The 13,378-nt window shown below is 59.4% G+C and overlaps 2 protein-coding genes and 1 long non-coding RNA gene across 8 annotated transcripts in view; 1 reads left to right on the forward strand and 2 right to left on the reverse strand.

The window, feature by feature from the left end:
- Positions 1-60: 60 nt before the first annotated feature.
- On the reverse strand, positions 61-9,956 carry NAT14 (N-acetyltransferase 14 (putative)). 6 transcript variants are annotated; one of them, XM_019627929.1, is made up of 4 exons: positions 9,879-9,956; positions 2,578-2,698; positions 1,792-1,898; positions 61-1,178 (listed from the first exon to the last, which is right to left on the reverse strand). In XM_019627929.1, the coding sequence occupies exons 2-4, from the start codon at positions 2,684-2,686 to the stop codon at positions 630-632; spliced, it is 765 nt and encodes a 254-aa protein (XP_019483474.1). In that variant the 5' UTR covers positions 2,687-2,698; positions 9,879-9,956; the 3' UTR covers positions 61-629. The 6 variants fall into 6 exon arrangements, with proteins under 6 accessions (XP_019483474.1, XP_019483477.1, XP_019483478.1 ...); XM_019627932.1 differs by lacking the exon at positions 9,879-9,956 and adding an exon at positions 2,291-2,424 and having other exon boundaries at positions 2,578-2,666; XM_019627933.1 differs by lacking the exon at positions 9,879-9,956 and adding an exon at positions 2,291-2,397 and having other exon boundaries at positions 2,578-2,656.
- ZNF628 (zinc finger protein 628) lies at positions 3,092-10,078 on the reverse strand. The gene is made up of 2 exons (XM_019627928.1): positions 9,879-10,078; positions 3,092-6,299 (listed from the first exon to the last, which is right to left on the reverse strand). Exon 2 carries the CDS (start codon positions 6,292-6,294, stop codon positions 3,205-3,207), a length of 3,090 nt encoding a protein of 1,029 aa, XP_019483473.1. The 5' UTR covers positions 6,295-6,299; positions 9,879-10,078; the 3' UTR covers positions 3,092-3,204.
- Positions 10,079-10,118: 40 nt separating this feature from the next.
- LOC109373789 (uncharacterized) overlaps positions 10,119-13,378 on the forward strand; it is a 6,850-nt gene continuing 3,590 nt past the window's right edge. The window contains exons 1-2 of the long non-coding RNA XR_002122284.1: positions 10,119-10,265; positions 11,216-11,330. This is a non-coding gene — a long non-coding RNA (uncharacterized LOC109373789). The remainder of the gene's footprint in view (positions 10,266-11,215; positions 11,331-13,378) is intronic.

The raw sequence follows: 13,378 nt of genomic DNA on the forward strand, positions 1-13,378 counted from the left end.
AAGGAGGGGTTCTGAGACAGACTGGAAAAGGCATCAGAGAGAGAGAGAGCCAGGCGCAGAGCAGTTTCAGGCTTTATTAACAATCGGGTGTAAAAAACCAGACGGGTCTGGCCACCCCTCTCAGCAATCCCCTTCCCCCAGGGAGGGGCTGCCAGCCTCCCTGTGCTCACCCACTCCTTGCAGGGTCTCTCTAGGAGAAAACCCACCCCGGCAGAGGCTCTGCTCATCCCCTCTGGCTCCGGACTCATCCTCTCCAAGCACAGGCATCAAACCCCACCCCATTCATGGTGGGGGCCTCATCCCAGTTTGGGATGCCCCTGCCCCAAGTCCTAACGCTTGGTGGGGCACACTTGCTCAGTCTCTTCTCCTCCTCTCTCTGTCTCCCAGGCCGGTAGCACAAACAATGTAGGCTTTGCAGAGAAACAGACTGGGGTGATCTCTCAGTGCAGACAGAATCTGAGGCAGGGGGCCAGAAGACAGGTTGACCACTCTGAGAAGTTCAGACACGAAAGTCAGGCCTCAGGCTGTCTTTTCCTCTGTAGGCCTCAGTTTCTGGGCCCTGACCAGGCTGGTGATTCGCACAGGGAGGATATGAAAGTTCCTGCACACAATAGGTGCTCATGTTGGAGTCACAGGTCCTTGCTGAACTCTCTTACCAGCGTGTAGCCCATGCAGCCCCAGCTCCCCTCAGCCTGGTAGCCGCAGCCTTCCAGCATCCCTGCCACGCCCCAAGCTGCCACGGCCACTGGGACCACGAGGCGGGTCCGGGGCTCCCCCATACCCCCTGACCAGGCACGTGTCCGGGACTCTGCAAAGGCCAGCAGCCGCCTGCCCACGCCTTGGCGGCGGTGCCAGCGGGAGACAGAGAGGCGAGTGACCCGGGCCCCACCCCCCGAGTTAGAGCCTGGGGCCAGGGCCAGGACCCCGCACACATCACCTGAGCCATGCACTGCTACCCAGGGCCCCCCTAGGCCGCCCGGTGGAGGCAGCGAGCCCCACCAGGCACGCAGGCCCAGCTTCATGGCCACCACGGCCAGGAACACAGGCAGAAGGAGGGCCAGGGCAAAGGAGGCCAGCACAAAGCGCAGGCAACTGCTGGACGCCGCCAGGAGGAGCAGGGCAGGTGGCCGTGTCAGGGCGTGGAGGGCCACTCGGTTTTCAGTGTCCTTCACAGCAGCCTGTGGGTAGGAGGAACAGTCAGAGTAGGGGACTTAGCCTCCCATCAGCTAGGGTCCCTGTGAACACCAGGAACGAGGAGAGGGAGCAGACCCTGCCCACGAAGGATTCAGGGTGGGGGCTCTCAAAGGAGAAGGGAAGGCAGTGTGGCCGGGCCTGTGGCAGAGGGACAGGCAAGGCCTGGACCACATCTGCTCTGTGCACCAGTAAACACTGCATCTGGCACACTGGGCTTTGAATGAGTGAGTGAATGAATTAGGAGCTGTGCAGGCATCCAATTCAGGAGAGGAACGTTCAGGAGGCACCAAGGAAGGCTGAGGCCAGAAAAGAATTGGCAACAGCCCCCAGGCCAGAAAATGGGCATGCTCTGGACAGCAAGAGAGGGGGCTGGAGTAGAGGATGAGTACAGGGCTGAGGCCCCCAGGCTCTGCTCTGAGGAGTGTGGAGTAGGAGACACAGATCCCACAGCCCTCATAGTTAAAACCCTCCTAACCCCAAGGGTAGTTAGAAGGCACTAGAGAGAGAAGGGACCAAGCCAGAAGTGGCTTAAAAGGAAAAGCTGGCTCACCGTGCTGCCCCTGTCCCCATGCTCACTGGTGCCCTTGCCCCCCTCACCTTCAGCATCTCCAGCACCAGGGGCTTCTCATCTTCCCTCATCTCCCGCACTGACAGGTGGCTGGGGGCCATGACAGTCCCTGTGCCCCTAGGGAGCAGGTGTGCACCTGGTGAAAACAAGCAGGTCAGCGTCAGGAGGGTGCCTCTGGTCCCCAAGCACCCCAGGGGTGGGGACCAGCAGCAGCATGTCCCGGGTGAGGACAGTGAGGATGCTTGGGGCCCCCCAAGTGAAGTCCACCGTAGAACAGGCTGCCCCCTTCACACAACCACCTTCTTAACGTCTCCTGGGGTCTCGGTCCCCAACCCCGTGGCGTTCAGTGATCTACCCTTAAATATCTTTGCAGACACCAACCTGGCAATACAGGGTCCCCTCCCAGGCTCCGGGGCTTCCTTGGGGAAAGGCCATCGAACCCCCAGCCCATGCCAGGTAATAGACTGAGCTCCCCATGGCCCAGAACCCCTCCCCACAGCCGCTGCTGGAGCAAGAACCTACAAGCACCTCTGCGGGTGGCTCCGATCCTTTAACAAGGTGTGTGGGGCAGGGTCAGGAAGGGGTCGCCGGCGGAAGTGACGTCAGACCCGCGCACGTTGGAGGCCAGGCGGTGCCTGCATTAGGCCTTAACTGTTGCCAAGCTGGGGCGGAGGAGGGGGGGCGCTTGAGGAGGGGCTAGGGCAGGGCGCAGGGACTTTGCTGGGTGTGCGATAGAGCGATGAAGGGGGACCCGTAAGAGGACAGCGGCAGAGGTGGTAGACGCTGCTGGTGTGGAGGCGGGGAGCAGTACTTACCGGCCAGTTGAGGGGGTGCGCGTGCGCGCGCTCGCTTTTTCGAGGTTCCCTGGTTGCTAAGCAACCTGAGTGCCGGGTGGGGGCGTGATGGGAGCAGATCAATCCTCATTGGTGCCCGGACCTTCGTGGGAGGGGCCGCTTCAGCATCCTGAGCCCACCAGCTCCCAAACTCGCCCACCCAAAGGACCTCCGCCCCAACCCACCCGGGCTCAGTGACCTTCGGGACAAGCATTCCCCACCCATCCCACTTTTCAGATGAGTGGAGGGGTGGGGTGAGTTACAGTGAACAAGTGGCAGACTAGGATTCTAAATTCCACATCTCCCCACTCTAGTGACCACTGCATATCTTTTAATAGTAAACAGGACCCCACGTAGAAGTGACTGGCCCCCAAGCGACTCAGCTGCAAGCCAGGATGCAAGAGATAAAACTCCAAGCTCTCGGAGCGGTGGCTATGGCCATTTCATTGCCCCGCCCCGCTCCCCCCGCCCCCTACCAAGAAAACAAAACACAGGAGAGGAGAATCTGATCTTTATTAGGGAGCCCTGCCTGCAGCTCTCCTGCCCCCGGCCCAGCACAGGCGGAGTCCGGGTCTCTGGGAGGCAGGAAGAGGTTAACAGTGGTTCTACTCAAAACGTGTGCACCAGCTGGACTGTGGGCAGTGTCTGAAGAATCTGGATGGAGGGTAGGCCCTGAGGGGCCATGCCCCCAGGCACAGCTCCTGCGGGGACCACTTGTACCATCTGGGAGGCCACAGCCGCGGGGATGCCAGCCGGGGCAGAGGCTGGACCAAGTGGTGGCGGGGCCAGCAGCTGCAGCGTGGCGGCACCGCCCCCAACACTGTTCTCCAGAAGCTCAGTGGCCGGAGCACTGCGGATGATAAGCAGTTTCTGTCCTGGCGGCCCCGGGGCAGGCGGCTCCGCCAGCCCTGACGGGACAGTCTCTACCTCCTGCACACACAGCTGGGTCTGCTCCCCATCAGCCCCACTCAGTACCAGGACGCTCTGCAACCCCTCGTCTGTCTGCAGCGTCTCAAAGAGCACATCCTGGACCACACCAGCGCTGGCCTCACCATCACCCGGCTCACCAGGGCTGGGGCCCGCCAGCAATTCCTCTGCTGCCCCACTCTGCACTACCAGCAGGTTGGGGGCCTCAGTGGTCACAGCTCCCCCACTGGGGTTTGACAGCTGGCCCGCCACAGGCTGGAGCTGTACTGTGGTCACCTCCTGTGCTGGCTGGAGCTGGACTGTGGTCACTTCCTGTGCCGGCTGGAGCTGGACCGTGGTCACTTCCGGGGCTGGCCGGAGGGGCTGGAGCTGGACCCCACTCACTTCCTGTGGCCCCACCTCCCCACCCCCCACATTCTGCAGGAGGATGAGGCTCTGCCCTCCCCCACTGACCCCAGTGTTGCCCCCTGCCTGTACCCCCAGTCCCCCAGGGCCCGACAGCCATACTACTCCAGTCCCCTGTCCAGCTTTCCCCACTGCCTTTGGGCCCTGCCTTGCTCTGTCACCCCCACCACCGGTACTGGGCGAGGGCAGAATAATGAGCTTGGGGGGGGCGGGGGGAGGCGGGGGCTGCACGCTACTGGGGATGAGCTGGAGGCCCTGAGCGGTCTGCACCAGGAGGAACGTCTGGGAGTTGGGGGCTGCCGGGCCTGGAGGTGGGGCCTGGGGTGGCCCCCCTGCCACCTCCAGGGAAAGTGTGGCCTGAAGGTGGGGGAGCACGTGGACATCTTGGGTGGCTGGCAGAGCTGGGGCCGCAGCCAGTGGGGCAGGGGGTGGGGGACCGGCAGCGGGGGTGGCAGGGGTATGCGTCCTCAGGTGCCGCTGCAGGTAGGCGGCCATGACGAAGCTGCGGCCACAGACAGGACAGGCGAAGGGGCGCTCCGCTGAGTGTGTGCGCTGGTGCAGCAGCAGGTTGGAGGAGTGCGTGAAGGTCTTGGGGCAGAGCGGGCAACGGAAGGGCCGCTCGCCCGTGTGCACGCGCTGGTGCTGCCGCAGGTTGGAGGTCTGCGCGAAGCTCTTGCCGCAAACACCGCATGCATGCGGCCGCTCGCCCGTGTGCACGTGGCGGTGGCGCCGCAGGCACGACGTATTGCGAAAGGCCTTACCGCACTCCCCACAGGCATAGGGCCGCTCGCCTGTGTGCAGCCGCAGGTGGTACTGGTAGTGCGACGACCACTTGAAGGTCAGGCCGCACTGGCCGCAGGTGAAGGCCCGCAGGCCAGTGTGCACGCGCTGGTGGATGGCCAGCAGCGACGAGCGCTTGAAGGCCTTGCCGCACTCGCCACACTGGTAGGGCCGCTCGCCGGTGTGGTCCCGCAGATGGTAGCGCAGCCCGGACGAGCCCTTGAAAGCCTTGCCACACTCAGCGCACTTGTAGGGCCGCTCAGTGGAGGCCGGCGCGGTGGCAGCGGCGGGCGCAGGTGGCTGTGGAGCGGGTGCAGCAGGGGCCAGTGGCTCCTGTGGACAGGTGACCTCGGCGGCCTCGGCCTGGGGAGGTGGGCGCCCAGCTGCAGCCTCCTCCACGTGGCACTGCTGGTGTGCCAGGAGGCTGGCCAGCTGCGGGAAGGCGCCATCACAGCTGCCGCAGCGGAATGCCTGCCCACTGGCCCCCCCGTGGCTGTGCTGGTGGCGGGAGAGGCCGGCCACTGTCCGGAAGGACTTCCCACAGGGAAGGCAGGCGAAGCCAGGGGCGGCGGTGGCAGGAGGGGTCTGTAGCTCTGGGGCTGGAGCCGGCGGTGAGGCCGTGGGCATCTCCGCAGGTGTTTCCTGGGGCGCAGACACAGCCTCAGGCCCGGGGCAGGGCTGGTGCTCCAGCAGCAGTTCCTCGCTGCCGAAGCCCAGCTCGCAGCCATCGCAGCGGTACACCAGCTCCACAGTGGTCTCAGCTGCAGCCAGAAAGAGCTCAGGCACCACCGGCGGAGGCGCAGGCGGCGGAGGCGCGGGCGGGCTGGGGGAGTGCAGCTGAGGCTGCAGGTAGGCGTCAGCGACCAAGACCTTGGCAGGCTCACGTGGCGGGGGCGTGGGGGCAGACGCAGGGGCGGAGCCGTGTGTGCGCTGGTGCAGCAGCAGGTTGGAGGAGTGAGTGAAGGTCTTGGGGCAGAGCGGGCAGCGGAAGGGCCGCTCGCCGGTGTGCACGCGCTGGTGCTGCCGCAGGTTGGTGCTCTGGGTAAAGCTCTTGCCGCAGACGCCACAGGTGTAAGGCCGCTCGCCCGTGTGCACATGGCGGTGGCGCCGCAGGCTAGATGAGTTCTTGAAGGCCTTGGGGCAGTCGGGACAGGGGTAGGGCCGCTCGCCCGTGTGCTGGCGCAGGTGGTACTGGTAGTGCGACGACCACTTGAAGGCCAGGCCGCACTGGCCACAGGTGAAGGCCCGCAGGCCCGTGTGCACACTGCGATGGATCTGCAGAAGCGAGGAGCGCTTGAAGGCCTTGGGGCAGTCGGCACACTGGTAGGGCCGCTCACCCGTGTGGCCCCGCTGGTGGTAGAGCAGGGCTGATGAGCCCTTGAAAGCCTTGGGGCAGTCAGGGCACTTGTAGGGCCGCTCGCCCGTGTGCGTGCGCTGGTGGTGCAGGAGCCGGGACGACCAGCGGAAGGACTTGCCGCACTCCCCACACTCGTACTGGGCCGCCGGGGCGGGGGCCGCAGGGCCAGGCTTCTCCCCGGAGCCCTCCATGGTGGAGGCCGGCGCCATGTCCGCGTGGGAGCCGACCATCACACCTGGGGGGGATTCCAGGTCAGGGGAGGGCGGCTCCCCCCTCCACCCACACGAGTCATCTCAACCCCAAATTGGCAGCTGCCCTTCCATAGACAGGGGCACCTCCCCAGCCCTCCCTCAATTCCGGGGCCTCCCTCAGGATTAGGGCCCCCAATGGTCTAGGTTTGCATGGGGATACAAAACTTCAGGTGCTAAGCTTCCAGCAAATTGGGACGAGTGGGTCACCAGCCTTAGGAGGTCAGCCATCTCCTTCAGAAGGCTGGACAGGCCTGAGAAGACTGGGTGTAGCCTATAGGGCTATGCTCTAAAGATGGGCTGTGTCCTTGAAGAAGGCTGGGGTCTCTCCAGTACCCTGGCTTCCCACCCTTGACCCCTCTCCCTGTAAGGACCCTCCCCTGCCTCAACACCCACGCCCACAGCGGGATCCTCAACCCCTTCACTGTAATTGAAGCCCCTGTGAATTTCCCACTCTCCACCACCTCCCATCCTGCTCACCAGCTCCTTCTTGGTACCCTGACCAAAATTCCCTAAACTCCACCATATCTCCAATCCACTGACCCTGTGGGTTTTGAACCCTGTGCCCCTACCTGCATCCTCACTTTCTCTTACCCAGCTGCGGGTAAGGGCTGCGGGCGCACGGAAACTGCCAGGCTTCGGTCTCCCTTTGCATTCATGCCCACCGATGGCAGAGCTCCTCCCCACTGGCCTGCATGGCTGGTTCACTCCCCCAGGTGATACCTGCATGTTTCTTTTCCCCTCAAACCTCTCTGCTTTCCCCTCCTGCTCTTAGCAGGTGACCCTGTCATTGATTTCGTCACTGAGAAAATAAAAGCAATCAGAAAAGAACATTACCACGTTCCAACCACTACACCAGTTCTCAACAGGGCAATTGAGATCCTCTCCATGGCACCCCCACCCCAGGGGACAATGGGCAATGCCTGGAGACTGTTCTGGTTGTCAGGCTGTCTACTGGAGGGATAGGTGCTCCTGGCATGTAGTGGGGTAAGGCAAGGAACGTTGCTCAACCTCCTACAGTGCATGGGACAGCCCACACAGCAGAGTGATGCGGTCCAAATACCAGTGGTACTGAGGCTGAGGAAACAGCACTATCCCCTCCATCCCGTGGGCCTGCCCCCGGGCCCATGGACCCTGACTCCCCACCTACAGCAACATTCCTCATCTGGACCACTCCCATCAGCATACCTACAAGCTACAGCTCCCATCTTTTAAAAAAACCTTCACTCCACCTCCCTCTCCAGCTAAGCCCTCCTTTCTCTCCACCCCTTTGCACCAAAACAACTCAAAAGTGTTGTCAGTACCTGTTCCCATTCCACATCTGCCAATCAGGTCCTCCTCCGCCAACTCCACTCATGGCCTCTGTAGTGCTTAATCCATGATCTCTGCCCAGCCCACAGTGGATCCCTCCTTCCTTCACTACTCCTCTTGGCTTCTGGAATACCACGATACTTACCTGCCACCCCATCTGTTTTGGGCACTGTTCCTTCTCATCGCCCTGACTGGTGCTGGTAGGCGTGTCCAGGGTTCTGTCAGCCCTTGGTCCTCCTCCTCCTCCTCCTCCGCCTCCTCCTCCTTGACACCCTCTCCCTGGGAACCCCGACCTCTCTCAAGCCTTCACGGTCCAGACACAGGATGACTCCAAAATTCACCTCGACACCTCTCCTTTGAACTCCAAACCCCTGCTCGACTGTGCCATGTGGACGCCTAGACACCTCAAACTTAACATGCCCAAAATCTAACTCCAGGGTTTTTTGCTCTTGCGCTCCCCCTACCCTCCAACCCACCTTCCCCCATAATCTTCTACATCCCTGAAAACAGCTCTATTCTTCCTCAGGCCAAAAGCCTCGGGGCCTCCTCACTGCTCTCACTTTGTGATCAATCCATCAGCAGCTTCCCCTGGCCCAGCAGGAACATGCTTGCAATCTGGAAACTTCTCACCAAGTCCCCTATTGCCACCTTTGCCCAGGGCACCAACACTTCCCTCCTGGCAGCTGCCACAGCCTCCTAACAGAACTCCGTGTTTCCAGCTTTACCCTTCCTACCCCCAGTATGTTCCCAGCACAGAGGCTGAAGCGAAGGTACCAAAAGCCTTCCCAGCTCCCATTTCCGAGCAGAAAACAACCCCTTACAAGAGCCTACAGTCTTCCCACAGCTCATGGCCTTCTCCCCTCCCTGTCCTCCTGCTCTCACACCAACTCTAGACACCCAGCCTGGCTGGAAATGCCTGCTCCCACCTGGGGCACTCACACACGCCACTGCCTAATACCCCCCTCCCTCACCTCCAAGTCTTCACTGCAGTGTCACCTGCGGGAGGCATTCCCTAACCAGCCTACTTAAACCTGCAACCCCTTCCAACACTCCCCATTCGCTTTCTCAGCCTCACTTTTTTCTCCATAGCCTTTATCATGTTCTAACCTACTTTATAATCAGGGTTTCCCACCCTCAGCACTGCTGCCATTTGGGACTGGACCATAGTGTCCAGGGGGCTGTACCTGTACCATGCACAATAGGATGTTTAGCAGCATCCCTGGCCTCTACCCACTTCAGGGGTCGACAAACTTTTGAGACGGAAGAGCCGCCAGGGATCAGCAAACTGCGGCTCGTGCGAGCCACAGGCTCTGAAGTAAAATTGAAAATGAAAATAAAACTATCATAGTTTCATTTATAATATTTTTAAAGGATATTATTCATATAATGGTGATTATGTAAACCTATATTTATGGATCTTGAATAATTGTTAAATTGTTGTGAGGGACAGGACTGACTCTTCCAGGGGCCGGCAAACTTTTGCGACGGAACGTACCCAAAGAGCCAAATGCAGCTCTCCAGCCGCAGTTTGCCAACCCCTGCACTAGATCCTAGTGACATCTTATTGACTGTTGCATCCTAGCGCCTTAAAATAACATCAGAGCGAATGCTCAGTAAGAATATCTGGAATGAACGAAGGCTGGGCATCCCCTTTGAATAGGTCATAAACATTCCCTTTAAAGACATGCGTGTCCCCTTGAGAATATAAGCAGGTCCTTTTAAGAGACCATTATCCCAGGAAGCTGCACTGCCTTTCAGAAGGCTGAGCATGACTCAAACAAGAGACATCCCGCTCTGAAGGGCCGGGACTTATCCATTAAACAGCACCCTCCTGAAAGGCCGAACCACACCCTTGCCACAGGTCCGACTTCCCCTTTAAGAGGGTGCTCCTGCTGCACCCCCATCTCCACCTTTGTTGAACTAAACTAGGTACCGCTTTGAAATCACTAGGATTCATAAGTTTTTTCCTTCAATGTCTGGGACACTGTCACCGGTCTTTAAAGAGAGAACCCATTCCTCGGGGCGGGGGGGGGGGGGGGTGAAAAGCAGGGAGCTCCAGTATACTGCCGAACCTGCCCCGCCCCTCTAAAAGCAGCCCCGTGACCTTTAAGAGGGCGGAGCCGGCCCGGCCCACAATAGTCGGAGGTGAAGTCGCGCCCTTCCCTTTAAAGCATCCCTTCCGGTTTCACGCTTGCCGCTTCCCCAACGTCTCCGCCCTCCGGTCCCTCCCCCCACCCCCACCCTCGGTCTCTCACCTGCGGCCCCGACTCGGGGAACGAACGGAGGAGACCCAGGACCTTCCCGCGGGGGTCGACGGGAAGGCGGGGTCCCGGCCGCGGCCGTGCAGAGGTGGGGGCCGGGGAGGGGGCCGGGGTCGCGCTCCCTCCCAACGGCCCCCGGCGCGAGGCACCCAACCTTTACCAGTGGCCTCTCGCGCACACAAACCCCGACGTAGCCGTCCGTGCGTCACGACGCCACGTCACTGAGGTCCCGCCCCCGCCCCGCCCGTTGACCTCCGGCCCTAGCGGCTCTCTCTAGGAGCCACGGAACGAGGCATCCTGGAAATTGTAGTTCTCCCCGGACCTCAACCGCCGGGTTCTGGCGGCGGTCGCGGGAGTCAGCCCAAAGCTGGGCAAAACCAGGTGGGGATGCGGGGTCGCACGTTCCCGTTTATTAGTATTGATAGAGACCCTCCCAGGCAGCGCGGTTCCGAGCAGGCCTCGCCCACCAGGGGTGTGGTCACTCCTTGCCTGGCCCCCACGCCCAGGCCGTCGGGGCTCCCTTTCCGAGAAGGGAAACTGAAGCGCCGTGATCCCCGCCTGTAGAAGTCCCGCGTGCCCGCGGTTCCCAGGCACCTGCTGTGCCTGAACCTGGGTCCTGCAGTGCAGAGTGCTGCTCAGGTCACCGGGACCGAGCCCTCTCCCTCCTTTCCACGCTCAGTCCCCACCAGCCTCGGCCTTTCAGCCACACTGACTTTTCTGCGGGTCATCCAACACAGGGTTTCTCTACCATTGCACTATGTTGTGGGGGAGTCCTGTGCATTGTAAGGTGGTCAGCAGCATCCCTGGCCTCCATCCATGAAAAGTCTATAGTACCTTTCTATGCCCGGTTCCCTTCCCCCACACTTTGTGACAGTTGTCTCCAGAGGTGGCCACATGTCCCCTGGTTGAGAACCACTGTTCCACAGCCATCCCCTTCAGTCTGAGGGCCGCTCCTCCTGCTGTTTCTTAGACCAGAAGGCCCTCCTACTCCCATCCCATCCCTTCTCAACTGCTCCTGGAAAACCCCCATGCTAGGTGTGGTCCCATTACCTGCTCAGCTGCACTCATCTGTGTTCCATGACAGCAGGGGAGGGTCTGTCTTTGCCACTTAAGTGTCTCCAACAACCAACAGGGGCCTGACCAGAATTAGGCAATACCCTGTTGAATGAGTTCATTTGTACCATCTCCCAAGGCCCATAGGCAGGTGGGAACTCAAGCAGGACCTGAGCTGACTTGGGCCTGTCCGTGCATGGTCTTTATGAAGTCCCTGTGAATTTACGCCTGTAAAACCCTTGGCTGCCAGTTCAGCCCAAACCTTCCTTTCCCTTCAGTTTCTACCTCCCCCACCAGAAAGGAGGCTGCCGGAGGCCCTGGGACACCTGAACAGAATCATGAGCTCCTGAGGGTGAAGACAGGAGGACAGAAGGAGAGTAGCAGACACCAGAGGTAGAGCTGGGAGGGTCTGTCTCCTGCGGTGCAACTCCACCTGTATCCAGGGCCCCCTAACATTGCCTCCCAGATGGAGGGAGGATCCCATGCTGGGTGAGGGTGTGGATGTGGAATGTGATGCCAGTTGGGTATGGGCAGGGGTGTTCCAGAGGTATATAGCCCACGCCCATCTGTTGCCTCAGGCCACTGGGGTCCCTGCAGTAATGAAAGGAGCCCCAGCTAGCCCCCATTTACCTGCCTGTCCCAGGCGTTATGAGGGAGGTGGGAGAGGCAGAGTCCCAGTCCCCTCTTCGCCAAGTCTCTTGTTATGCCGTCTCTTCACCACCCCCCTACCCTGCAGAGGAGGATGTGTCCCTAGCTTCTGGAATAGTCCAGCTCCAAGTTGGCCTGGCCAGGAGCAGATTCTGGGTTTTTCCCCCCTTGATCACAGTGTGGGGAGGGGGCTCAAGTCCCACTCACTGTGCCCCCACCCATGCTCCCGGCCTTTAGGTACTCAAGTTCTCCAACCCTTCTCCTTTCTGATTGCAGTGTCCCGCTGTGTGGACAATTTGATTCTGGTTTTGGCCACTCTGTCGCCTTGTTGAAGGCACAGCCTTCAGTCACTAGAGAAGAGAGATTAGGGGATAGGGCAAGATGTGTGCCCAGAGGAAGTAGCTAAGGCAAAGACAAGACTCCCGGGGCCAGAGACTAAAAATAAAATATCTTTTTCCACACAAGTGGAGTAGAGACAGCAGAGATGCACTTTAAGCAGGGGGGAGGGGGACAGGCAGGAGGAGTCCTGGGTCACACTGTCAGCCTTCCCCAGGGAGAGGGAGCCAAGGGGAATGGCCTGTGCTCCCCACAGGCTAAGGGTGCTCCTTTCTGACATCTCTTGGGGCTCCCATAGGGTGTCCCAGCCTGCCCCGCCTGGCCTCTCCATATGGAAGGGGTATTATCCCCAGTTCACTCAGGGTAAATAAAGGTCCTCTGAAATCTTTCTGCCAGATACAGAGCCAGGAAGTAATGGAACCTCCTGTAACCAGGAAATGGTTCCTGTAACCGGGAAGTGATTTTACTGGGAGGGCACCCAATTCTAGAGTCAACCTCCATCCAAGGCTTCTCTAGTGGGTCTCACATGCATGGTCAGGAGCCCCTGGAGCTGCCTGGGGCATGGAGCCAGAGGAGACACCGCACCTCGCCTGGGGGAAGCTTGGGCAGGCTCCCCAGAAGAGGACAGTTCACAGAGTAAATAGACCCATCTGTTTTAAATACAAAAATGTGGACACAGGCAGATACAGACCAAATCCTCTCCCCCAGAGTGGCGGCCACCTCCTATGATGCTCCCCAATGGCCTGTGCCCTTGTATAACAAGTGTGTTTTCTTCAGGTAAGCAGGGGACCAGTGGATACGATGAATGTCACTCCTGTGACAGGTTATGTTATATGGCACAGACGAAGGGATCTTGGCAGGTGCAATCAAGACCCCTTACTCAGTTGACCTTGAGTTACTCAAAAGGAAATGTGATTGTTAATTTTATGTCTCAACTTATTGGACCACAGGATAGCCAGATTTCTGGTTAAACATGACTTTGGGGGTCTGTGAGGGTGTTTCTGGAAGAGTTTAGCATTTAAATTGGTAGACTGAATAAAGCAGATGGCCCTTCCCATTGTGGGTGGGCAGCACCAATCTGTTCAAGGCCTGAATAGAACAAAAAGGTTGAATTTGCTCTCTGTCTGACTACTTGAGTGGGGACATTGATCTTCCTGTGCCCTCGGTGCTCCTGGTTCTCAGGCCTTCAGACACAGCTTGGAATCTACACTATCAGCTCTCTGGTTCTCAGGCCTTTGAACTTCACCACTGGCTCTCCTGGGTCTTCAGCTTATAGATAGCATATCATGGAATTTCTCAGCCTCCATAATCACATGAGCCAAGTCCTTATAACACATCTCCTTATATACAGAGGGTGCCAATTTTTTTTTTAATTATTATTTTTTATTGTGAAATACACATTTTTTAGAATTAGTTTCAGCTGTACAACACAGTGCAATATACTTTTTACCCCTCGA

This window comes from Hipposideros armiger, unplaced genomic scaffold (assembly GCF_001890085.2).
Source record: "Hipposideros armiger isolate ML-2016 unplaced genomic scaffold, ASM189008v1 scaffold_742, whole genome shotgun sequence".
NCBI classification, from domain to species: Eukaryota; Metazoa; Chordata; class Mammalia; order Chiroptera; family Hipposideridae; genus Hipposideros; species Hipposideros armiger.

Bases quoted from the DNA above. Each gene is read 5' to 3' on its own strand.
- ZNF628 (XM_019627928.1), bottom strand. From the start codon at position 6,294: ATGGTCGGCTCCCACGCGGACATGGCGCCGGCCTCCACCATGGAGGGC.
- NAT14 (XM_019627929.1), bottom strand. From the start codon at position 2,686: ATGAGGATTGATCTGCTCCCATCACGCCCCCACCCGGCACTCAGGTTG. The intron at 1,899-2,577 runs GTAAGTACTGCT...TGTTTTCACCAG, and splicing joins CGCACCCCCTCAACTGGCCG to GTGCACACCTGCTCCCTAGG. The intron at 1,179-1,791 runs GTGAGGGGGGCA...TCCTACCCACAG, and splicing joins TGGTGCTGGAGATGCTGAAG to GCTGCTGTGAAGGACACTGA.